Source organism: Cataglyphis hispanica, chromosome 15 (assembly GCF_021464435.1).
Source record: "Cataglyphis hispanica isolate Lineage 1 chromosome 15, ULB_Chis1_1.0, whole genome shotgun sequence".
Classification (NCBI taxonomy): domain Eukaryota; kingdom Metazoa; phylum Arthropoda; class Insecta; order Hymenoptera; family Formicidae; genus Cataglyphis; species Cataglyphis hispanica.
The window spans coordinates 810,496-837,153 of NC_065968.1; the positions used below are offsets into that span (position 1 = coordinate 810,496).

Sequence of the window (26,658 nt, forward strand, 5' to 3'; positions counted from 1 at the left end):
TAAGTAAGAAAAGAACTTTGTATTTTTGTATCTGAATTTGATTCGCGCAACGGCGAGTATTTTTCTTAAATAATGCAAGTAACTTTATTATGCCGAACACGCAAATGTTGAAAAAGTTTTAAAAATAAAAAGTTTTAATCATTTGATAAAAATTTGAAGAGTTTAGCTACAAGCACACGTAACAAAATACATGTAACGTACAAATTAGATACAGCCAGATTTTTCAATGAAATCTCAATGTCTATTTGATGTAACACTAATTTTTGTGTATTATTAATATAAAAAAATCGTTTAATAACAGATAATTTTTAATATTATGTAAATTTTTTGCATATAAATATTGATACACGTATTCTGTCAGATTAAAATTTCTGAGATTTTTAGTTCCATGTTTCAAAGTAGCATTGACTGAACATTACAATATTAACTAAACCAATTATTGCAAATTACATTCATCCATCTATTAATTTTATTAATTCTTACTGCTTTATCAATACTTTACATATGATTAATCGACGAAAATAATTTGTTATCATGAATAAATTATTTTTAATTTCAATACATCGCGTGCAATACCGAAATGTACGACATCGAAGCTTTCATGACCTAAAAAAAATTATTCTTACACAAATTTTCAGTCAGAGAATGTTTCAACATCTATATATGTCTTATTAATGTGATATATACATATGCGGGTACATTTTACAATATTCATGATTGTTATTGGATTTATGTGAGCTGTATCTTTATATAAATAATTTTTTTTTAACTATTTGATTTTTAAAATTGACAAAAATCTTACAGTCGTAAAACCTTCCAAAGTCAGATCCATGATTTTTCCAGCTGTAATTGTCAATCGTTTTTGAGATCTGACGATTATCAGCAATAAAATTTGGCATTCGCTAGTAGACAATTCGTACCAAAGTGTCTCATATGCCGCATCACCAATAGATCTGCTCTGAGAAAGAAAAAAGAGTTACGGATTAAAATGTTGTACGATAATAGATACATCGCGCTAACTGCAAGAAACATGCAATCACATAATTTTGATTTTAAATCATTAACAAATATTTTTATTTATGTGTTACAGAGAACATATAAAACACTCGCATTCGTTAAAAGTAAAAGGATAGTGCTAACCTTAGAGCTGAGATATTCGCCAGCAAAACAGAAAACGAATGCTTCTAACGTTACAGCGATATACGGAATAATAGACTGTATTAGTATTGCGAATTTACCTTCCATGTCCGTGCCTAGAGACTGCATAATGGTACGTTAAATTATATTAATGAAGGAAATTTTAATATCGCGCATATAATTATACTCTTAATTATTGGTTTAATGTTCACATATTTGAGACTCCAAAAATATAATTTCAATATCAAAAGAACAAAATAATGCATTATTCTCTAAAATGGTGTAGTTATTATAAATATTATATAAAATTTCTCTCTTCTCGGAATTACTTCATGTAAATCATTTTATTATTTTCGTTTCGAGTAGTTTTTGGCGATCATAAATAAAGTAACGACGTAAATTAATTTAATAAAATGATTGGCAATTTTGCGCAATTTCAAAATAAATTGTTTTTTTCTCTTGAAAAAACTCATTGCTTTCTCGCTGCAAGCAAAGCAATTTTACTCACTATTACGATCATAACTCCGATAGTGCAGATAACTATGGTATTCCATAGAAACTGTATCAGTGCAACAAAAGAGAAAAAGTTGTTGATATTGTTGGATAGAGATATGATTTTCTGATGCCTTTCGACGAGCGATCTTGTGACCGATGGATGAGATTTTCTCGTGGACGAAATTTCTCTCAATCCCTGGCACATAATATCGATCTGGCCGCTCACGTGAAGTACCTCGAAATAAAAAAATTGAGGATTTAAGAAAAGCTCACAAAATTTAGATAATTTAAATTTAAATTATCTAATGATTTTAAGCCGTTTCACATTTTCTTTGACTTACCAGTGCCAGGATCAGAGAGTTCAGCATCGCGATTACGGTCGCCGTCTCCCATACGTGAAGGAAGGATCCCAGAAGAATGAATTCGAAGATTGGCGAGTCGGTGGCACGGTCGAACGGGAATTGCATCTGTACCGGAAACTCCCGGGGTTCTCCGTCGACGGAGATCGTGCGATGATTCAAGTAGCTGCCCACAAAGTAAAAAATAGTAGACATACTATTCAGGGTCATCATAGCTTTGCAACATCGATGCGCCAGATTAGCCTTGCTTGTCATCACGGACACGTGCAAATCCGTGGCGCGGTTGTTCCAGTCATCTTCCATCGCGTCCAAGATATCCGAGAATATTCTACAATTGATCTCACTTGTTTCCGATAATTTAAAGATAACGATACGCCGTATCGCGGTTCTTACCGTCGATTGTACCAGAGACTCAGCAGCTTCAAAAACGTCAGAGTGTAATCTAGAGTGACGCTCAGACCGTCCATCAGTTTGGAAAAATCGTTCATGCCCAGATGCGCGAAAACGTACGAGTACTGAAAGTATTGCATGGCGACGAGGGTAGCCATGTAAAAGAGCCAGAGAAGCGTCCCGTATGAGGAGCCAGGCCACATGCCGATGAAACCAAGACCGATCTTTAGCGACGAGCTTATAGTACTCGTCGACATAATCACGATTTATGCATTTATCGAAACGTAGTCCTTTGATCGAATTGTGCGCTCTTATCGCTTTTAATCTCAATTAAATCGAAAGAAAAGCCTCGCACGGCTAAGAAAAGAGTGCAACGTTTTTTTTTTAACTTCTTTTTTTCCCTATTACCTCGAGCAAAGTTGGTAATTTCACAGAGAGAGAAAAACTATACACGCGGCATCGATCAATCGTAATTAACTATCGCGCGACACGAAAATGTCGTATGCACGACGAACTAAGTTGTGATGACAGATGATTACAGGTTCCCTCGAGCTTGAAAAAAAGTGCACACGTGGAAAATATCAATCGTAAATTCTAACTAAACGCAAAGTAATATCTCATTTTCTTTAAAAATGCAATTGCAGCTTTCCGATATACATAGGAAAAAAAAAAAAACAATTACGAATATATCTGAAAATTAGACTTGAGAGAAACGATCAGTTGATAGAATAACATATTAGTTGGTTAAATATTAGCTCTACATATTAGCGAAGAAGAAAAATATCGCTGTCAGCACAGAGAAATTGACGAGAAAACAAGAGTTATATCTTTTAGTCTGTAGATCATAAATAAATATATAGTAAGTAAAAATATATTGTGTGTGCATGTAATTGTATATTTTTAATATTATTAATTATAGTATATGTAGATACTTTAATTAATTAATGATTCTCATTACTGTGTAGCGTGCTGAAAATTTGCAACAATTTGTGCTCGATAAAAGAATATATTTTTCATAGAATCACAAAATTAAAGAAGAAAATTAATTGAAGACGAAATTATCTATTTCTTTATCTATAATTTGTCTTTCTACAAATGTATATCATTACTCTGCGTAATTTGATAGCACACATATATGACCAACATACATTTTGACACGAGTTTCAGTACATCGCATGCAAAACCGAAATGTATGAAGCCGAAGCTTTCATGACCTAAAAAAGTATGTTCTTATAAAGATAAAAGTACTAAGAGAAATAATTCTTCGAGATCTAAATATCATTAAATACATTTTTTTATAAATTATATTAAATATTATCTCTTGCAGTATTGTTTGACAACATGATTCATTATTGATAAAATATCGTATGATATCATGTAATGAACTTACAGTAGTGAAACTTTCCAATGTTAGATCCATCATTTTCCCAGCCGTAATCGTTAAATGTTTTTGCGATCTTAAGATGAGGAATAATAAAATTCGGCATTCGCTGGTAGATAAATCATACCAAACTGCCTCATACGCCGCATCGCCGATGGACCTACTCTGGAAAAGAGAGAAAGGTGATTATTCGAAATAAATGCAATTACATCTTAGATAGATACAGCTGATCTAATACGATAAAGGCAAAAGCAATATGCTAACCTTGGTGCTCAAATACTCGCCGGCGAAGCAAAAGACGAAAGCTTCTATAGTTACTGCGATATATGGCATCATAAATTGTATAAAAATCCCGGATTTACTCTCTATATTCTTATCTAAAGACTGGGTAATGGGATATAAATTAAATTAATTTTTAAAACTTTTAATATATAAAGTTATAACCACTTATGAAAAAAATGCTCTTTTTAAAGTATTGTTATATTAAATAGCGCAAGACATACTTTTATTCGCTTTGAAACTTGCGTTAAATTTAATATTTAATTAAACAAACTATTTAATTTTTTTATATGTTACGTATAAAAATATTTTTAAAATTAATATAATAATAATTCTGCATAATTTTAAAATGCTTTCTTTCAGATCCTGCAAGAAGAGTACTGAGCGATATATATTAATATATATATAGATTAATTAAAATATAATCTTACTCACTATAACAACCATGAATCCCAAAGAGCAGATAACAAAGGTGTTCCATACGAATTGTAACAGAGCAATGAACGAAAAATAATTCTCGATATTTTTCGACAATGATATAATCTTCTGATGTCTCTCAACGAACAACTTGGTGGAGAACATCTCAGAGTTGAATGTGGAAGGAATCTCTTTCAATTCTTGACACATGATATCGATTTGTCCGCTTACATGAAGTACCTCAACGTAAAAAAAAATGCGCAACACATTCAAGCAAGAGTTGACGAGAATTTTAATTAATTCGTCAGAGAAAATTTTAAATATTGTTGCGAGACATAATGCCTTAAACTAAGTACTACTTAACTAAGGAAGGTAACAATTTTCTCTCAACTCTCAACTTACCAGCGTTAAGATCAAGGAGTTCAATATCGCGATCACGGTCGCCGTTTCTAACACATGAAAGAACAATCCCAGGATGACAAACTCGAAAATCGGCGTCTCGTGGGCCTCGAACGGCAACTGTACCTGTATCGGAAACTCTCGGTGTTGTCCATCCTTGGAAACTGTACGGCCACGTACGTGACTATCGATGAAGTAGAGAACGGTGGCAACGGCATTGACGGATATTATGGCATTGGAGCAACAATGCGCCAGATTAGCCTTGTCCATCATCACGCACTCGCGCAAATCGGTCGCGCGGTCTTTCCAATCGTCGTCCATCGCGACCAGAATATCCGCGAATAGTCTACAATTTGATTTCTCAAAGATCTCACGAGATGATCGAATTCCCTCGAGAAATTCAATCGTGCCGAATGATCTAGTCTTACCGGCGATTAAACCAGAGGCTGATCAGCTTCAGAATCGTCAGAGTGTAATCCAGAGTGAGGCCCAGACCGTCCATCAGTTTGGTCAGATTGCCAAAGTCCAGATGCGCGTAGACGTACGAGTATTGAAAATATTGCATCGTTAGGAGGGTCGTCATGTAAAAGAGCCAGCAGAACGTCCCGTACGAGGAACCGGGCCACATGCCGATCGCACCGAGACCGATTCTCAGCAACGGGCTTACAGTACTCGTCAGCATAGCTAAGCGTAACGTTGCATTGAACCATCACTTTTGTCGACTGTGCACGTTGTTTCCTCCCGACAAAGTGACAGACGATTTTTCACAGGAAATACACGATCGAATCTTTCAGTTTTACTTTGTAATGCACTCCCCTCCTCGGCGTCGCAGAAAAGTTTTACGAGCTAAAACTACCGCGGTGCAGGGGAGTGCGGGCAACGATCAATCGCAATTACGTAATCATGCAATATAAACCGTAGGACGACGAGCTAAATTGCGATAATAGATCAATGATTACTGTTTTTGCACGCTAAAAGATAACGTGTATCTTTATACGAATAATCGTCTTTAAAAGAAAAGACACATAGTTATTATTATTAACAAACTTACAATTTAAAAAAATGGCGTTGAAAAAAGAAAGATCTTACATGGATCTAAAAATTAAAACTTGCCAAGCCAAATAAAATAAATTATGCAAATGACAGCATTGTCATCGAAATATTCTAAACATAATTAATCGTAATTATCTCATCCGATAGTACGCTTATAGCTCTATTAGTTGAAAAAAAAAATGCAATTATGATCGCCTTTGAGTGAATACTTTACTTTTATAAAATAACATGTAATTGCTTTAGAATTATTGTCTTTTAAAAGGCGGTTTCACATTCATTTAATAAGTTTCTTTAAAAAAATTATGCACAAAGTCTTAATAAAAACATGACATTTACGAGAGTCGCAAATGCAAGGAAAAAAAGTAAAAAATATTTATTATAGCTGGACATTGAATACGTTTGAGTACAATCCCGCCAGTTTCCTTTACCTTTCACTCTTATCCTCTCGCTCGCGTACTCCCACTCCCATTTCGATAAAATATAAAAGCTTTCAGTGTATTACACAAAAGCGGACCAACGTATTCTTCCGTGCCGTTGAACTGCGTAAAGTTGTATAAAAATGTAAGTCGTTTTGAATTATACAAACTGTGCTTTACTTTTGTTGCCGATTTTTAAATATACATTAAATCGACAAAAATCAATATAAAAATCTTAATCTTCTCGTTATAAAATGAAATTATTTTATTAATAGAGATTTGCGTATTAATTCTGATTGGTGTTACAAAAACTCAAGCAATAATAAATAATAAAAAATTGTTTTAAATTGTAAATAGTTAATCGCGAATAGTTAAACCAGCTTATATATAATTATTAAAATAATAATCAAATATAAAATCGTCAATAAAAAATTGAGGAGCATTATCTGAAACTTGGAGCAAAAGAAATTCAGAAAAAAGTACTTAATGAGTGCAGACATACCTTTCAAATTACAATAAACTACAATATGTTCGTATACATCTTCTTCTTAAAAGATTTGCAATATTCTTATTAACGGTACATTGAAAATGGAAACATAGAAAGCTGAGACAAAAAAAAGTTCATATTTTATAGAGAAGTACAAAATAATTGTTATTATAGACAAAGAATAATTATCTATTTTTAACAATGCATAAGAGATAATGTACAATAAAATAATTTTATATTTCGTAACTTGTTTAATCACATTTGACTAACAATAACGATCACTTTGCTAACTATTGCAGTCAAGTCAATAAAGAATATGCACATATACGGCAATCAACATTGTTCTAAATTTAGTACATTGCATTTAACACTGATACGTAAGAAGCCGATGCTTTCATAATCTAAAAAGTTACGTGTAATTAATGCGATATATTAAAAAAATAAAGAAACGTTTATAGAACATAATGTCTTACACTTGCAAATCCATCTAACGTCAAATCAATGAATTTTCCTGCAGTGATCGTTAATCGCTTTTGACATCTTAACATCATGAATAATAAAATACGACTGTCATTTGGAGGTATATTGTACCAAAGTGATTCATATACTGCATCGCTAAGCGATATACTCTGAAAGCAGTAATAATAAAATATTTAAAAATTATTACTTTTTATTTATTATTCAAAAAAGAAACATTCTTTTGATCCACTAATCTTAATCTTATATATAAAATATAATAATGATAAAATGTCTTATAATATATATATCTCATAATAATAAAATAAAATGAATAACATAAATTGAAAAGAATGAATATTCACAGCATGTTCTCTCGGTAAAAAAATTCTTTTACATACCTTGGCACTCAAAAATTCTCCAGCAAAGCAAAATATGAAAGCTTCTAGAGTTATTGCAATATAATAACTTATAGATTTGATCAAAGCCGATATATCTTTGTTGGTATTAATGGTCTACAATAAAAAAAAAAGTAAGAAATGATCTTTTTCCAAAATGTGAAAAAGAACAATCAAGATTACTCACAATTATAATCGAGAAACCAGTGCAACAAATACCAATGTATTCCATAAAAGTTGCATTAGCGCAATTTGAGTATAAAGATTTTCAATATTTTCCGATAAAGCAATGATCCTTTGATGTTTACAAATGAGTTCTCTGATAATAATTAAAAATGTACTACGATCGTATTTGTTTTTGGAAATTTTGGCTAAATCTTGTCGCATAATATCCATTTGACCGCTTACATGAAGTATCTACGAAATAATTTATGTTATTTGAAGCAATATTGTGAGTAATGTCTTACTATTTATTTTATATCAAGCGAAAATATTATATTTGCAATTTTTAATCTCCGTAAGAACATTTATTATAAACGTACCAATGTGACAAGCAATGCATTCATCAAAGCAACCACAAAAGCTATGCTCAAATCATAGATAAATTGTCCAATTAGAAAACACTCGAAAATTGGTGATTCGCTGACTTCAAAAGGAAATTCCATTTTTAAAGGGAGTTCTCGAGAACTATTGTCAATTCGATTGGCATCGTTCATCGATTGGAACAAATGCTCTCCAATTGAAAGAAGAAATGCACCGACGCCATTGATAGTGAACACTATGTTGGAAAAACGACGTGACAGATCTGCCATGGTCGTCATTATAGACACATACGAATCATTGACAATGCAATCTCTCCAATCTTTATCCATATCTTTCACAATACGATAAAATATCCTGCACATAGCAATGTATATCGAGCACTTTATATATTAATATGTTTTTCATCTGTATTACGAGCCATAAAGAATATTTGTATGTATAATTTTATTTAAAAGATAATAATGAATATTTTTATTCATTAGTCCCGTGTGTGTGCGTCAATATTAATAGTAACGTTATTTCACCAGCACCGGTTACACTCTACATCATTTGCTTTACAAGAGAAATCCTCTTACCGGCGATTCCACCATAAAACTAGAAGTTTGAAAAAGGCGAGAGTGTATGCCAAAGTCAGGCTAAGACAGTCCATAAGAAGCCAGATATCGTTTAAGTCAAGATGTTCAAGCACATACGCATATTGATAATATTGCACTATTGCTATCGACATCATGTAGCTAAACCAATAGAAAGTCGCGTAAGTCGAATCCGGCCATAAACCGATAAAACGGAGACCGATCTCCACCGAGCGACTGATGGTGTTGGCACGTTTCATCGTTCTTTGTTAAACACAAACTATCGACAGAACTCGCGACAAATCCACAAAGAATGGAAATTCGAATTCAGTGCGAATAAAGCACACGTGCATATCTTTCAATATGTTCTGCATGATAGCTGAAGCATTAAATAATCTTAGCAAAAAAGATAAAGCGCAAGCTACTCCAAACGTAATCAATCGTAATTACACCTTATATATTCTTCATCGCATTAGATCTCTGTCTACAGTCTTATAGCTCTACCGATTAAAAGATAAATAAGAAAAAAAATATAATATCATCCGCTTTAGCTCTGACTCAGTGAACATATTAATATTGTCTAACAAAGTTTAATTTTTTTTTAATACGTTTTTTATTGTATATTCTGTCTTGAAAAGCAGTCACGTTCACTTATGTATCTATATCCACCAAAAAAATATGCGGAACGTCTAACAATAAGTAAAAATGTTGATATTTGCGAGATAAATACAAGATAGCAAAAAAAGTGAAGAACATTTATTATAGCAAAACATTAAATAATATGTTTGCTACATAATCGATTTCGCCAATTCTTTTCGTCTTTTGTTCATATTCTTTCATTTTCATTTCAAACAAAGACTGAAGTCTTCAAAATAATAGTCAAGTATTTCTATTTTTTAAAAAAAGAAAAATTACTGTTGTAGAATTCGATGGAATAAGCTAGAACTTTGAACAATAGCTTTATAAGCATAATATATTCAATAAAAGTGAATACAAACCTTTGAAACTATCATAAAAAGTGTGCTCTCTTCCATACAATTTCTCCTTTAAATCTGCAACATTTTTGTTAATAATTTATTGGAAAAAAAAAGCGTAAAAAATTGAAATAAAAATTGAATAAAAATTTTATAGAAATTTTCAAGAGTATAATAGATTAATTATCACAAACAAAAAACAATTATACATTGAATTTGTAAGAAATATTTTATACTACTAAAATAAATTTTAGAGCTTATAACTTTTTTTTTGGCGTAATCATTAGTCCAACGATAATGATTGCTTGATAAAATTGTTGTAATTAATTGAGACAGTAGATATAACAATAAATATAATAGTCAGCAGATCATCATCCCAAAATCAATACATGGCATTTAATACTGATACATAAGAAGCTGATGCCTTCATAATCTAAAAAATTGCGTATAATTTATTAGTTAAAATATATAGTTGATTCAACAAATATTAGAGAAATGTTTGAGTGTGAGGTCTTACGCTTGTGAATCCTTCCAAAGTTAAATCGACTACTTTTCCTGCAGTGATTGTTAATCGTTTTTGCGATCTTAATATCACGAATAATAAAATGCGACTGTCGGACGGTGGCATGTTGTACCAAAGTGAGTTGTACACCGCATCGCTAATCGACTTACTCTAGGATTAGAACAAAATTCTCAATTTGAAATACGCAAATAATAAATTCGGAAATGTTTCTTGTCGTTCAAGGAATGCACCTTTTAAATTTCTACATTTTTTTATGACAAAAATTGACTTTTGAATTTAAGATATGATAAAAAAAAAGATAAATAATCACGCAATGATTGCCTTTATATCATTCACAAACCTTGGCGCTTAAAAATTCTCCAGCAAAGCAAAGTATAAAAACCTCTAGAGTTATTGCAAAATAAAAGCTCACAGATTTAATTGACGTCGTCGCACCTTCGTCGGTGCCTATGCTCTGCAACATAAAACAAAAAAAAAGTTATTCCATCAAAAAAAAAAAACAATGATTAATTGTTACTTACAATTACAATTACAAAACCAGTGCAACAGATAACCAAAGTATTCCACAGGAGTTGCATTAGAGCAATATAAGAAAATAAATTTTCGATATTTTCTGATAAAGTAATAATCTTCTGATGTTTACAAATGAGACTTTTAATAATGATTAAGGATGTATTGGGATCGTATTTGCTGGTAGAAATTTCACTTATGTCTTGCCGCATAATATCAATCTGACCACTTACGTGAAGTATCTATAAAAAAAAAAAAAACTAATATTATTCAAAGCACAAGATTTTTCCGATCATTAATTAGATGCGATCGCATCGAACAGATAACAAAATACAGTTATATTTATAAACGATAAACTATAAAGAATGATTAACTATTACAATATTTTTTTACAGACTTGTGAAACTTACCAGTGATACTAGTAACGCATTCACCATACCAACTATAGAAGCCAGCAGCAATTCGTAGAGAAATTGTCCGATTAAAAAACACTCGAAGATGGGCGATTCGCTGATATCGAACGGAAATTCCATCTTTATAGGAAGTTCCCGAGAATTATTGTCAAGACGATTAGCATCGTTTAACGACTGGAGCATATGCTCGCCGATCGAAAGGAAAAAGGCAGCTAGGGCATTGATGCTGATCATCACGCTAGAGCAACGACGTGATAGATCCGCCACGCTTATCATCGTAGATGCGTGCGAATCGTTGATAATGCACTCTCTTCCATCACGATCCATCGCCGCCAGTATGAAATAGAATCTTCTGCAGGAAATGGCTTATATATCGAGTATTATATATATTAAACAGAAGCTTTTTCGTAGAAAACATTTAGGAAAATATGTATAATTACATTTTAAATTATATTATATCTTTTTTTAACTTGAATCGTACATACACACCACGTATTAATAATAAATTTGATTTTTTTCGTAAAAATTCTATAATATAATAAATATTCTATAATATAATAAAATTAATAATTATAAAATTAATAATTATATATTATATATAATTATAAATTAATTTTATAATTAATATTATAAAATTAATAATTATAATAAATATTCTATAATATAATAAAATTCTATAATATAATAATGTTCCATTTTTCTAGAAAAGGGACATTTAATTATTTGGAATCACATGTCTGCCAGGGAACGCGTCTTACCGGCGATTCCACCATAGAGCAAAAAGCTTAAAGAAGGCGAGAGTATACGCCAAGGTAAGACCAAGGCAGTCCATGAGGAGCGAAATATCGTTCAAGTCGAAATGCGTAAAAACGTATGCGTACTGATAATATTGCACTATCACCATCGTTGTCATGTAAATGACCCAACAGAGATTCGCGTAAGTCGAATCCGGCCACATGCCAATGAAACGCAGGCCGATTTCGACCGGACGACTGATGGTACTTGTGCGTTTCATTTTGTTCTGTGCGACAGTCACGAAACGCTATAAACTGATGACCACTGAGATGTCAAAGCTCGACAAAGTGAACTTTGTTCACTGATACATGAACGTTTGCTGAATAATCATGCGGAGACGATAAAGCGCAGGTCTTCTTACGATCGATTATAATTATACTCGATTATTTGAATGCTATTAGTTCTTAAGAGTTTATAAGTATACCGAATAAAAAACAAAACGCGTAATTACCTTCCATTATCTTCTAAAATAGCGCATTTAATAATGCATAATTGCTTTAGAAATTTCTAGATTTGAAGAAGATCAATTCTAATAACGTCCATACCCAACGAAAAAAACCTGCGCGACATTTTGAAAAAAAAAAAAATATTTGCGAGCAGAAAACAAAGATAATATGAAAGAAAATTACAGAGAATATTTAATAACGTTTAACGAGAAAACTGGATTATTACTGATGATGGTAATGTTCTATACATTTTCTAAATAATATTATTCCATGCACGGCAATGCTTTGACTTGTTCTACTGAAAAAGGATTGTTACAAAATATGCGATAAAATACAACATTTCGTATATTTACACATTTAAATATATATACATATATTTTTATGTGTACATGTGTTATAACATTCCGTACAACAGAATGAAACTAAAGCTATCCCTGCCATATTGAATAAGAGTTACAACATTCTTTTGCACAAATTTCCCTCTTGTTATCGCCGTTTAAAGATTAAATTAATATTCCATTTTTTTTTTCTAGAGAGGCCAAATGCAACTCTTTCCACACAATCTTTTTTAATACAGCGCACGCAATACAGATATATATGACGCAGATGATTTCATAATCTGAAGTGATTAAACATCTGGTTTTAAGTTCTGTTTCAGTAATAGAAAATTCTCCACATTTACGTAAACTTACGGTCGTGAAACCTTCCAAGGACAGATCAGTTATCTTGCCCGCGGTGATGGTCAATCGTTTCTGCGATCTCAACATCAGGAACATCAAGGTTCGACATTCGCTTGGCGTCAGATCGTACCAGAGACATTCGTACGCAGCGTCACTGATGGATTTACTCTGCAATAGTAATTACGCAATGAATCGCGTCTAATCGCGCCTCTCTCGGAACCTAAGAAATTCTACGGACGCTACCATTACGCTCCCTTACGCTGACCTTAGCGCTGAGGTATTCCCCGGCATAGCAAAAGACGAATGCCTCGAGAGTTATCGCGACGTAAAAGATGAGGGACTTTGTTATCATCGTAACACCTTCCTCCGTACCGATGGACTGCAATGTCGAAACATGTAGGTCACTGCGAGATCGTAAATTTATATTAAATTTATATTATTATACATTTATTTATAAATTTGTTTACACTTTACGAAAATTAATATTTCAGATAAATTGTAATTCTGCGCATATACACGTAGAGGAAGAAAGAGTGAGAATCATACAAACAAATAAAAAAACATATAAACATAACTCACTATTACAATCACGAATCCTATACAACAAATGACCAAAGTATTCCAAATAAACTGGAGTAATGCAATGTTCGAGAAGAGATCTTCAACATTGTCTGATAAATCGATGATTTTTTGATGTCTATTAATCAAAATTTTAATAGCGGCCAGAGATGCGCGATTTTTAGAGGAGATTTCTAGGAAGCCTTGCCGCATAATGTCAATCTGACCGCTTATGTGCAATACCTAGAATGTTTAATTTTACAGACACTTTAAAATAGTGTATATTATTTTCTCCAAAAATCTGAAAGCATAAACTCATATTTAAAAATATGAGGCTGAAGTATGTAAAACAAGATTCGCTTTTAAAAAACCATGCCATGCCATGCTGAAAAAAAAAACAATAATAAATAAGTGCACAAATCATAATATATCGATATCGATATATCAATGTATATCGTATATCATAAAAATAAAATCACAAACTGTAACAAAAGTATAAGAAGAAATAAATAAAATTAATTTCGACTACCGTTCAAAGCAAAAAATTAAATAGCACACATACATATATTGTTTTTTCTTATTGAATACAATACAAAAAGTACGGAAACAATTATTCGTCTTTTTCCATGTAAATCCGAAATTGATTTTGACAACCTTTGAATTATTCCATATATAAAGTGTGGTCGAAACTTACCAATGTGACAAGCAAAGCGTTTAGCATAGCGATGATACAAGCTACCGATAGATCATGAAAGAATTGGACTACTAGTATCAATTCAAAGATTGGAGAATTGTCAACATTAAAAGGAAATTCCATTTTAATGGGTAACTCGCGAGTCGTAGTTTCCTGATCGTTCTTATGAATCACCGATCGAAGTATCGGTCCACCGATCGCGTAAAAGAATACGGACAGCGCATTCGTCGTGATCATCACGTTGGAGCATTGACGAGATAGATCGGCGTGTCTGATCATCGTGGATACGTCCGACTGAATTGCGATCCCGTCGCTCCAATCCTTATCCATCGTATCCAGAATGACATGTAGCTTTCTACGAAACGTTTCGAACATTCAGTGCCGTGTTTCCAGCGAGATAGAAAGAAAGTCGAAAGGATTTTCACGGCAAACATGATTTATGCTTATCCGCGAAGTATTAAAGATAATACTTTACCGACGATTGAACCAGAGATTGATCAATTTGAGAAACGACAGGCTATAACCCAACGTGATGCTCAGACCGTCTATGAGAACCGAGAGATTGCTGATGTCGAAATGCGCCAGGATGTACGAATATTGGAAATACTGCACCACCGCCACCGACGCGATATAAGTCCACCAATTAATGTTCGCGTTCATACAACGTGGCCACATGCCGATAAAACGTAAACCTACTTCGACCGATTCGCTGATGGTGCTCGCACGTCCCGTCATAGCTTTATCTAACTTCAACATATTTCTTGCGAGAGACTACGACCGCTACATGCGCATATCGTTGACTATCATAGCAAAAAATACAAAAGACGGAGAGGAAGGAGGAGAAAGATGCGATAATAAGCCGTCGATCAATCGTAATTGGACTTCGCAGAAATGGCGAACGCGAAATTAAATGTTTGCCAATTTGCTGGATTATAGTCTTTGAAGGAAACATCGAATTATCTACGGGAAAAATCGCTCATTTATCGAATTATTTATTTAAAAAATGCATGAAACTTTTTAAAAACTGTTCAGCGCTGAAAGAAAAAAATCAAATATATTGAGACGAAAAGTGTACGATATAAGAAAAATGTAATGTGAATGTGAAAAAGATAAACGTATAGTCGTAAATTTCTGTCAACTGAAACGCTAACCTGCGATTACTTTGATTTGAAAATATAATAAACATTAATAAAAATATAAATTATTTCTCTATATCGAGATTTTTTATATGCAAAAAAATACTCATATATATGTGCAACAATAACGATCGTGAAAATCTAAACACTTTATTATAAACTGCGGAAGGTAATTTTTTATATATCATCACCAAACATATTGTCTATATTTACCTATAATCATCATCGATTCACATCGAATATTTTTATCAATTCTTGTTTACAGATACATGATATCAGCAAACTAGAATCGATAAAAAATCCCAATATTTTTAGTTGTATATATCTAATAAACATATAGACATGAAATACTGACTCAAAGTCCTTTATGATCTATAAAAATTATATTAAATAATAATTAAATAAATAATAAAAGAGAGCAAGGAAACATATAAATAAATCCATCAAATGATAATCTATTCAATATTTTTATGCAAATATTTTTTCAATTAATCGCATTAAGAGTATCTTACAAAATCGATAATCATAAAGTAAATCGATTCAGAATAATGTCAGCGATATTCGACCAAAGTAAATAAAATTTTATTAATAAAAAATTTGGTATGAAAAACGCAGTATGGAAATCTTACACTCGTAAATCTCTCTAGCGACAAGTGATTTTTCCAGCCGTGACAGTGAGCCTTGTTTGTTTGTGATCTCAACATTATAAGCAAGATGATTTTGTTATTCTTGAGTTTCAAATCGTACGATATTGACTTAGCCCGCATTGCCGATCATTTTGCTCTGGAGAAGAGTGTTGCAAAGATATTGCGTTGTAAGAATAAGAGATAAATGTATCGATATCACATATAATATTGATAAAAAACATTGTTCATACTATAAAGATAGCAATGATTCGGACATAATATTTTTTGTTGAAATTATTGCATTTGCATTCTCATCAAGAAATTATAAAGTTTTGTGTTACTAAAGTTATATTTAGTAAAAAAACATAATTTAAAAAAGCTTTCGTAAAAAACATATATGTAATTGTTGTGGACGCATCGTAATATATTCATGTTGAAAAAAAAAAAATTCAACTCTATGATTATAAATAGGTCTTCCATCGTGTAAATGCAATTGCGTATTTTGACACTTCGGCATCTATACAGTGCGAACTAATTGTAAGTCTAAGGGTTTCTATTATGCGTTCCAACCTTGGCACTGAGATATTTCTCGCAAAAGCAGAAGATGAACGCCTCTACTGTAACAGCCATAAAACATAGCTTTCATTAATGCAGAGCCATCGATCGTATCGGAAACTTATATCGTGCTAGTTGACTGCAACATCGAACAGCGTAGTATAGATCGTCTTTTCGTGCAACTTATTCGCGCTTTACTGAATGATCTACTCCTGTCACAATGTCAACGACTAGCTGTCGATTATTTTTTTCCCGAGAGAGATTTCTCTCAATGCGTCGCACAAGATATTTGTCTAATCGCTCATGAAGGATCTGAAAGCACATATCCTTAAAAAACTTAAATCAAAGGGAACAATATAACTGATCTACACATCGAAAAAAGTATAAATATATTATTATACGAGACATATATTATAACATGTGAGAAATTTTAGAATTTTATAAAACAAGGAGAATAAAGCCTATATAAAGATTTATGTGAAATTTCATAATTTTGGAATTTTAAAAAAAGTATAGAACTTACATAAAGAAATGTTTAATTTTTTTAAAATTACAATCATTTTTGTGACAACTACCAAGTTTGCAAGCGCGCTGATTCATAAAATGCAAGAAATTATAAATTTCAAGATTAATATCTTGAAAACTCTAAGCGTCCTCGACAACCTCGTGCATATTCTGTACGTTAACAAAAGACTGGCTCAGAAAAGTTAATAGGACACATGTTTACCAGAGCTTTTTCTTTGATTTGAGATTCTGAAACGCGACTCCCACATGTTATTCTATACAGGCTATAAAAGCTAATTGGGGAAGAGAACAAGAGAAAGAAAATCTTCTTTTCCTTGAGTAAATAATACTTATTGGTATCTAACGATAATGGACATTTGATTGTATCTCGTCCTTTCCTGTGTGCAGATGTACATGTAACATATTAGTAACAAATACAGTTGTCATACGAAAGAGAAACACCGTGATTTCGCCGTACAAGGGATGTAATAGCCTAGAGGAAAGAAAATTTTTCGCAGATTTTACTCACTAACGTGATGATCGGAAAATTCAGTATTCCGGTCACGACGGAAACCAATTGATGTAGAAACTCCAACTACATAACGAACTCATACAACGGCGACTCGTTGCATTCGAACGGGAGCTGCAGCTTCAGCGTGAATTCACAAACGAGCGTCTCAATCGCATCGACCTCATATAGTCGTCGGTATTATAAATTTCAAGATTAATATCTTGAAAACTCTAAGCGTCCTCGACAATCTCGTGCATATTCTGTACGTTAACAAAAGACTGGCTCAGAAAAGTTAATAGGACATATGTTTACCAGAGCTTTTTCTTTGATTTGAGATTCCGAATATGAGAGAGAACATCGATGCCGTAAGTAAACGCAAGTAAACCATCGAATGAAGCCCGATGATCACGTTGGGGAAGCGCCGCGTCAGGTTGGCCTTGTCATGGTATGCACGTTGTTGACGGTTTCCTTCCAATCTGAAACCATCGCAGCTAGGGCGTCGTAAAATATACGGCAGTATATTTACTCTATTTGTTTATTCTATAAATAATAATTCACGCTAAGATGAAAATAATTAGAGAAAACAAGACTGATCCTCCAAACGAACATAAATATGGTGGAAATGGTACCGATCATGCGCGCATTGATGTTTCCAAGCGCATATAATATGCAAACGACGATGTTTATGGAAGCGCAGTGATATCGCGGACTGTGAAGGAGGGAGTTTCAGATTCTCGGTTTTTAACGGCTTTAATGATGAAATTTTTGATAAATATATATTAATATATGGTAGATTTGTTCTTAATTTAAACAGCCTGATAATTTTTCAATTTTTTTATATATATATTTATTTTTGTGATCAGATGCAATGAAAAGGAATAAAGGACGGCAACAATTCAGATGCTAAAAATAATGTTACAGGTGAGATAATATTATATTAACTAAACGGCTTTTCTCTGTGTCATATTATCAAGTTGTCTAATACAATCCATTTACAGTAGGAAAATGGATAATACTTTGACATTCACAGCCAATGTATATGCTTGTTTTGTATACGCTTCATCGGCATCAATACATTGCATATAAAACAGATATATACGATGCAGAGGCTTTTAAACTCTGAAAAATTAAATAATGTGTAATGAATCAATTTATTCTGTAGTAAGTAAGAGTAAATCAATAAATAAAACAATTTAATCATATTATAAACAAAATAAATATAATATATAAATTATGTTTAATCATATCTGTTTTTTAACCATTGTTATAAATAGTGTAAAATAAGTGTAAAATTTCCAAAAATTACTTTTACACGTGATATATTGTCAATTGTCCTTAAATTATATTGTTTTAAATTATGTTAATTTAATTAGCTGTCCTTTCACAATTATACTTGGATTTAGTGCTAAACACAATCAATTTCGATCTTGTAAACAGTGTTGTAACAGTGCATTGTCATCAAATTATAATGTACATTACGATATCTATCCTTAAACTTATATATATGTGTAGCTAAGAAAAATCCTCAATTTCGTCATTACGGAAATCTTACGGCTGTGAATCCTTCCAACGATAAATCCATAAATTTCCCGGCAGTGATCGTCAGCCGTCTCTGCGATCTCATTATCACAAACAGCAGAATACGACTATCTCGAGGCTTAAGATCATACCAAAATGATTCGTATGTCGCATCAGCAATCGTTCTGCTCTAAAATGCAAACGAGGGACAAATAGGAAAGAAATGAAAAACGCGAAAAATCACTTGCGACATTCGCAGCGTTTATTATTACGTAAGTTAACTCAATATTTTTAGATCAGTAATATAACTTAATAATTTTCTTTTGCGCGAAAAAGCTTCTCTGCTGTGATGATTTCAGATACTCACTTTATTGCTAATATATTCGCCGGCAAAACAAAAGATAAATGCCTCCAAGGTGATAGCGATGTAAAAAAATACAGTCTTTATCAACATTTTGATACCTTCGTCTGTGCCCATCGACTGCAAGCCAAGAAAATGATTAGGAAGAATGTTCGACGATGCTATAACGCAGAAGTCTCAAACAAGGGGACAACAAATGGATGACTCTGCTCTATCGTGTGCGGCCCCGATAACAGGCTCCCCGATTAATTATTTTGTAGTTTTTCAACAGAAGCAAAGATTCCTCGTGTGAGGAACATACACCACTATATCGAAACTAGTTAAAAGCAGTGCTCATACATTCAACAATCGCTTTTGATTATACACATATGTAATGACAAGATAAACTTGAGACCACTGTTATAAAGTATTAACATAATGATATTCAAAAGGAAAATGTATATAAAACGAAGCGGTGTCTTAAAATGCAATTAAAAATTTATGTTATTATTCATTCTCAATTAAATGTATAAAAACCCAAAGTACATTCAACAGACATGTAAGTAAAATAATATATATACACACTGCAATTTATAAAACATGCATGTTATAAAACACAGTAATTAGCAAAATTAGAAAAATTAGTGAAAAAATTTCAAGTATGTACGAGATGAGATATACTTAAAAGATTTTAATACAACGAATATTTACAGGTCAGATACTCACAGTTGCTATGAGAAACCCGATGCAACATATGATCATCGTATTCGATATAAATTGCATGAGCGCGATAGTGGAAAAAAGATTCTCGATATCGTCCGAAAAAGCAATAATCTTATGATGCTTATTGATTAAGGATCTCACAATAGCAGTAGATAAACCATGTTCATTATCCTTGGGATAAATCTCTTCTATCTGCTGTTGCATAATATCTATTTGCCCACCAATGTGCAACATCTACGCATATCATGATAATTATTCAGTTATGAGTAATGTTGATTAAGCACACTTAAATAAAGCATCAAGAGCTCAAGAACGGTTGGTCACGTTCGTCCATTATGATAAGAAATGTGGAATAACTAAGTGATTACCCTTAAAGACTGCACGGGAAAACTACATCGTGAAAGACTCAATGTTACATTGACATGTGCAAAGATCGCCGATCAAAAGTGCAAGCAAATGGGGAGAATGACAGATTTAAGAGAGGGGATATATGGGACCCTTACTATACAAGAGGGAGATATAATATATAAATATATTATGACAATCGATCGAGATCAAATTTATCAATCTTTGCGTTCTCTATCGTTTCGAGTCGTTTGATTTCTTCCACTTTATTTTATCTGTATTTTACTTTTCTTAAATCAAAGCTTTTTTTGACTTTATATATCCCGTAATAATACAACTATCGACGCGCTATTAATTATTATTTATCAATTCAAAATATAAAAAAAAAAACAAAAAATGTTTACACAGAAATATTTGCCCGATTTTTATTATTTTTATAAAAGAAAATAAAATATATACGGGCGTATTTAATTACCAGTAGCTCGATTCTCATATTTAATATAATCTTTTCCTAGAATATATTTTCTTTATTAAATTTCCTTTTTTCTCATATAACTTAACAAGAAGAAAAAAGAGAAAAAATATTAGGATACAGATTCCTCGGGGAAATTATATTACATGCATCTACAATATTTATTATCTGTCATCATAATCTTGACCTATCGTGTGTGAATCTCATCGTGGAAACATCTTCTAATTAATATGTCTTGCATTTTATCAGAAAGTTGGAAAAATATTACATTATAAAATTATAAAAATCACAAACTGTAAAATATAAATAACACAGTAAGAAAGATCATAAATGATAACTTACCAAAGTAACGATTAATGCATCGAGCATACCAATAGTAGAGGCAACCGCCATTAAATGAACGAATTGGACGCACGCGACGATCTCATAGATTGGCGATTCGCAAAAAACGAAAGGCAATTCCATCTTTATAAGCAATTGGCGACAATCGTCATTGATCGGCTTGCGAAAATCGATAGTCGCGATACTATAAAGCAATACCGCCGTCGAGTAAATACCGATGACCACTTTCGAGTAACGATGTGAGAGAATCGCTTTGTCGATCATGATGTATATTCTGGAACACTCGTACCAATCGTTGGACATCGCTCTCAGAATATCGTTGAATATTCTGCAATACAACACTTCACAACATCGTGCAACAATTATATATTTTACATTTATGCTAAAATGCGCTTTTGTCAATTCACGAAAGAAGGCAAAACTCACGAAAGGAAACATGATTTGAACAAATTGATTGCCAATATTATTTTTCATCAAAAACAAAATTTGTAATTATCAAATAAAAATAAAAATGGTGTTTTTTTAATCAATGAAAAAATGTAGAAAACACATACCGATTATTGATCCATAGAATAATCAGCTTGAAAAAAAGAAGATTGTACGGTAAAGTAGTGCTTAAACCGTCTATCAGATTCGGCAGCTCCTCGATTTTGAAGTGCGTCAGAAGATATTGATACTGGAAGATCAGTCCTGTTCCCATCACAATTGACCAAAGTAATCTAAAGAAAATAGAAGAATTCGGCCAAATTCCGGTGAAACGGAGGCCGATTTCGACCGGTCGGCTGACGGTGCTGGTCGGTACCATCGCGCCGTTTCCGTTACGAACAAATCCCGAGCAAAACCTGACGAAGCTAGGTACGATCCCTGTGAGCTTGCCGGAGGATGAACTTCCAGATATTAACATGAATCTCGGATGCAACCCCACTTTAACGGTTGCCAACCAATCGCGAACGCTAGACGTGTATTTTCGTCAGAGTGCTTAGGAATGCAGGAAAAAGTTGCCGCGATCGAACGATGATTGCAGACTTCGGGCAAAGAATCGGCGAGAGTGGTACTTGGTAACTTCCGCAACAAGAAAATCGCCTGTCTCGCTGTTATTGCAGGTGATTTACTTTAAAAATTCAAGCGGAAATAGGGAAAGGCGCGATGCGTCAGTGCAAGAGCGTAAAAATTGTCGAAGTGACCATCGTCAAGAAAAGTTTCCCGAACAAAAGATAGTGAATTTTCGTGGACAATCGGTGAAATGCAATAAAGAAGTGTAATAGAAAAAGAAAAAAAATTGACTTTCAATATGTAATCGGTTTATATTCATGTGCACGATTTAAAGTGATCCGGGAGTCGGGAGTATGTCTTAAATATATCGGGAAGCTGACACATTTATCTGACACTTATATCTACATTTATCCTGAACGAGAGAAAATTCGATAAACATCTGAATTTTGCATGCGAAAAGTATGCGAAACGTATAGAAACGGTAGAATAAATGCTGCTATATATTTTTAAATCATAAGTATACATTTTGCGTGTAAATTTTTATATTCTGCTCTCGAAATTTATAAGAAAAATGTGAAACGTGTATAAAAGAAACTGAATAAGACACAAAAATATTCATATACTATATAATAATTAATAATGATAATAAAATATAGATATACATATATGTATATATATGTATAGACTTCACAGTAGATATTTTTTGATCAAGACATTGCAAGCAACACCGATACATAAGATGCTGAAGCTTTTAAAGTCTGAAATATAATATCGATTTTATATAAGAACATTCTATATATTAAGTAAAAAAGAACATCTATATAACTAAAAGAAGATGCACTTTTTAAATTATCTTACGTCCGCAAAAACTTTCAAAGACAAATCGTTAAATTTCCCGATTGTTAAAGTCAATCGTTTCTGTGATCTCAGCATTAAAATCAATAAAATCCGACTTTCTCTCGGTTTCGCGTTGTACCAAAGAGCCTCGTAAGCTGTGTTTGCAATTGATCTGCTCTACGAAAAAGAGAAGGTTGTATCGTTAACGAACATGAAATATTTAAACAGATCGCTATATATTTCGTAAAAAAAACCAGCTTTTTTAAAATTATATTATAATGTTGAGAGAGATTCGTGTAATAAAATTATTTTTTGTGAAATAAAAATTTTTGTTTATAATACTAATATTTATGACACAAAGGTTTATTTAAACCTTATTGCTAAGATATTCTCCAGCAAAGCAAAAGATGAAAGCTTCCAAAGTTATAGCAATGTAAAAAAAGAGAGATTTTAACAGCAAGGCATATCCTTGGTTGCTTTGAATACTCTGAAATATCAAAAAAAAGAGAGATCGTTATTACCAGGCGATATGCATACATATCGTTTCATTAATACAACATATTCGTAAGCGAGACTCACTGTCACGATCGCGAATGCTATACAACATATGACAAGTGTATTCGTAAGAAACTGCAACAGCGCGATGTAAGAGAAGAGATTCTCGATATTATCCGAGAGCGCAATAATATTTTGATGTCTGCGAACGACTACGCTTGTTGCATCCTTGTACGATTTGTATTCATGTTTTTCCGAAAATAGCTCGAATAATCCTCGACACACAATATCTATCTGGCCACTTACGTGCAGTATCTAAAAGCAAGATAGGACTCATAAAAGAAAATGGGGAAAGTTTCGTGGATTTTACGATTTAGAGAGACGACTTAGCAGATCCTTACATTAGAAACGCGATATGATTGCTAATACACATAGCCAATAAAAATCTTTTTTAACATCAATTTTTAAGCAAATTTAAAAAAAAAAGATAAAAATAATCATTCACTAAAAAAATGTTAATATAAATTTAAAAAAAAGAGAGAGTATTCATCAAAGTAAGAAAGCAAAAAGAGCTTACCAGTGTTATGATCAGCGCATCCAGCATTCCAATTACCGAGGCGTTACTCAGTAACTGAACAAATTGAACGAACATAACGATTTCATAAACAGGAAAAAATTCGTAAGCAAAGGGGAATTGCATCTTAAGGAAAAGCTCTTTTTCAACGGACTCAACATTGGTATTGATGTTGTTAAATTCTATTATTACGGAGATATAGACTATGACGGCCATCGCATATATGCTGATAATCAACATCGAGCAACGATGCGAGAGATTCGCTTTATTCGTCATGATGTACATGTTGTAAGTTATGGAATCGCAGTTGCGCCAATCCCGCGATATCGATGTTAAAATATTGTTAAATAATCTGAAAAGATTATCCTTAACGTATATCACACAAACTGATCATATTTGATGTTCATCTAATTACAAATTATAGAAAAGAAAATCGTAATTCTTTGTAAATATGGTATCCATTGTCGATGGGTAGCTAATTTCTGAAAAAGTTTTTTCCGTCGATTTTTTTATCGACAAGACTTAATAGAAGAGATTTTCGGCCTGTATATCAAAAAAATGGTTATATATAACGAAATATCTTACCTCTGATTCAGCCAAAGGATAATCAGTTTCAAGCAAAGCAAACTATAAGGCAGCGTGGTGCTCACGCTGTCCACTAGATTCGGAAAATTATTAGTTTTGATGCAAGTGACGATGTATCTGAACTGAAAAATTTGCGCGAGGCCTAAAGAGATCGTCCAACAGATCCGACATAACATGCTGCGTGGGGAATCGGGCCAAATCCCGATGGCTCGCAGCCCGAATTCGACCGCGGGACTCACGGTGGTCGTGAAACCCATTTTACATTAACTTCTGATTAACGAGACGACTCCTCTCCGACTCCTCTTTAACAATAAGCTCCCCTAATACCGCCCTTAATGGTAGACGTCCAAAAGTTAGCGCAATGTTACTAGTTTGATACGATGTAGGAAATCTCACCGCTCACCACGCAACGTCGAGTAATCCTCAAGGATTCCGGAGGGGTCGTTGTCCAAGCACGAGCCCTCCGCGGTAGTCGTCGACCGTTCGGAAATTATTCATCGCACAAACGAGTGGTATTTTATAAAAGAAGAAACTACAACCGTATGATTTGAGACTTTTTGTCGACGAAAAGAAGAGGTATCGAAATAATAAGTTGTGCACTTTACTTTGTCGAGTATCATTGAGGTCGCAATGTTATTTGCTTTAAAAATGCAGAACGGTAAGCTTGCGCTTTTGCTATTGAGATATGGTCGAAAGCGAGACGGAGGACTTTGCGAAAGAGGGAATCGAACATTCTCGGCACGACCAGCGTCAAGAGAGGCAGATTTTTTTTTTCCGAGTTGTTCTCTACATATATCTAGTGCATTGTTAAAAAACGTGCAGTGAATTAAAAAATAATTCATGACGACATAATATATATTAATCATACAAACACAAACACACACACACACACACACAAAATAATCTTATTAACAAAAAGAATAGTGTTGTGATTTTCTTATGATATAGTGTCCTTTATATTAGTGAACAAATAAATTTGTTATAAACCGAAACTTCGATTTCCTTGTCCCTTAATAAATTGACAAACTTACCTTTACCCTGAAAATAAACTAAACAGAAGATAAAAAAAATCAAGTATACAAAAAAAGTATCTTTTTACACAATTTTTAAATAATTATGTACAATTATTTCTATTGCTACAAGTTCGGCAACGCTTAGGAACCGATATAAATGAAGAGATACTGAGTTGCACGGTGACTAGCAGCAAATCGTTCGAAGGATGCGTTGCAGGAATTTGTATGAGGAATTTGTCCAAACGAGCTGCAAAATGATTCCATCGGACTATGGACCATGATATTCGTAAGTATCGTTCTCTCTATGTGCACTTCTCGACAATTGATTATTTCCGGCAATTGTTACAGCCAGCCGCGGATATGTGAAACTGTCATGAAACCGACGTATTTGGCAGTTTTATCACGTCCTTTCCTTTCGATCTTTCCTGATTGGATGCGGCTGCCTATAAGTCATATGTACTACTGATGTCGGATGAAATCACACGGTCCACTATACCATAAAAAGTGTCCATGAAGGGCTAGTTGATTCCGAATGTAGAAACAGCGAATAAATATGCTGCTTGTGCGCTCAAAACCACTACCATTCAATTGCAATTGCCAGATCAGAAGACCATTATATGAAGCGCATCTAAATGTGTAACGACCGTTTCATCGACGATCCTCGAGAAAAAGCAGTTGTCGGAGATAAAAGACGGACCGATCGTGCGTATTTTA

The 26,658-nt window shown here is 33.1% G+C and overlaps 4 protein-coding genes across 4 annotated transcripts in view; 1 reads left to right on the forward strand and 3 right to left on the reverse strand.

Moving 5' to 3' along the window:
* The window catches only part of LOC126854929 (uncharacterized), a 242,071-nt gene that overhangs the window by 68,872 nt on the left and 146,541 nt on the right, over positions 1 to 26,658 (forward strand). The gene's annotated exons all lie outside the window — the stretch shown is intronic.
* LOC126855188 (uncharacterized) lies at positions 556 to 5,612 on the reverse strand. The gene is made up of 12 exons (XM_050602610.1): positions 5,286 to 5,612; positions 4,861 to 5,203; positions 4,477 to 4,698; positions 4,027 to 4,146; positions 3,772 to 3,927; positions 3,552 to 3,595; positions 2,385 to 2,648; positions 1,974 to 2,319; positions 1,646 to 1,867; positions 1,141 to 1,260; positions 803 to 958; positions 556 to 606 (listed from the first exon to the last, which is right to left on the reverse strand). Exons 1-12 carry the CDS (start codon positions 5,537 to 5,539, stop codon positions 556 to 558), a joined length of 2,298 nt encoding a protein of 765 aa, XP_050458567.1. The 5' UTR covers positions 5,540 to 5,612.
* On the reverse strand, positions 7,164 to 9,042 carry LOC126854923 (odorant receptor 82a-like). The gene is given in 7 exon segments (XM_050602104.1): positions 7,164 to 7,214; positions 7,287 to 7,442; positions 7,671 to 7,784; positions 7,855 to 7,883; positions 7,886 to 8,084; positions 8,210 to 8,564; positions 8,786 to 9,042. Coding segments are annotated over 7 exon segments (1,161 nt in total).
* Positions 10,139 to 25,234, reverse strand: LOC126854909 (uncharacterized). Its single transcript, XM_050602084.1, has 11 exons — positions 24,932 to 25,234; positions 24,350 to 24,698; positions 23,857 to 24,087; positions 23,651 to 23,764; positions 23,299 to 23,454; positions 19,260 to 19,415; positions 13,703 to 13,924; positions 10,797 to 11,031; positions 10,620 to 10,726; positions 10,274 to 10,429; positions 10,139 to 10,189 (listed from the first exon to the last, which is right to left on the reverse strand). The coding sequence occupies exons 1-11, from the start codon at positions 25,186 to 25,188 to the stop codon at positions 10,139 to 10,141; spliced, it is 2,034 nt and encodes a 677-aa protein (XP_050458041.1). The 5' UTR covers positions 25,189 to 25,234.

Bases quoted from the DNA above. Each gene is read 5' to 3' on its own strand.
- LOC126854909 (XM_050602084.1), bottom strand. From the start codon at position 25,188: ATGGGTTTCACGACCACCGTGAGTCCCGCGGTCGAATTCGGGCTGCGA. The intron at 24,699-24,931 runs GTAAGATATTTC...TAATCTTTTCAG, and splicing joins ATCCTTTGGCTGAATCAGAG to ATTATTTAACAATATTTTAA. The intron at 11,032-13,702 runs GTGAGTTATGTT...TTTTTTTTATAG, and splicing joins TAGGATTCGTGATTGTAATA to ATACTTCACGTAAGTGGTCA.
- LOC126855188 (XM_050602610.1), bottom strand. From the start codon at position 5,539: ATGCTGACGAGTACTGTAAGCCCGTTGCTGAGAATCGGTCTCGGTGCG. The intron at 2,649-3,551 runs GTACTGAAACTC...GATAAATGCATA, and splicing joins ATTTCGGTTTTGCATGCGAT to AATCGTGATTATGTCGACGA. The intron at 607-802 runs GTAAGATTTTTG...AATTTTTTTTAG, and splicing joins CTTTGGAAGGTTTTACGACT to GTCATGAAAGCTTCGATGTC.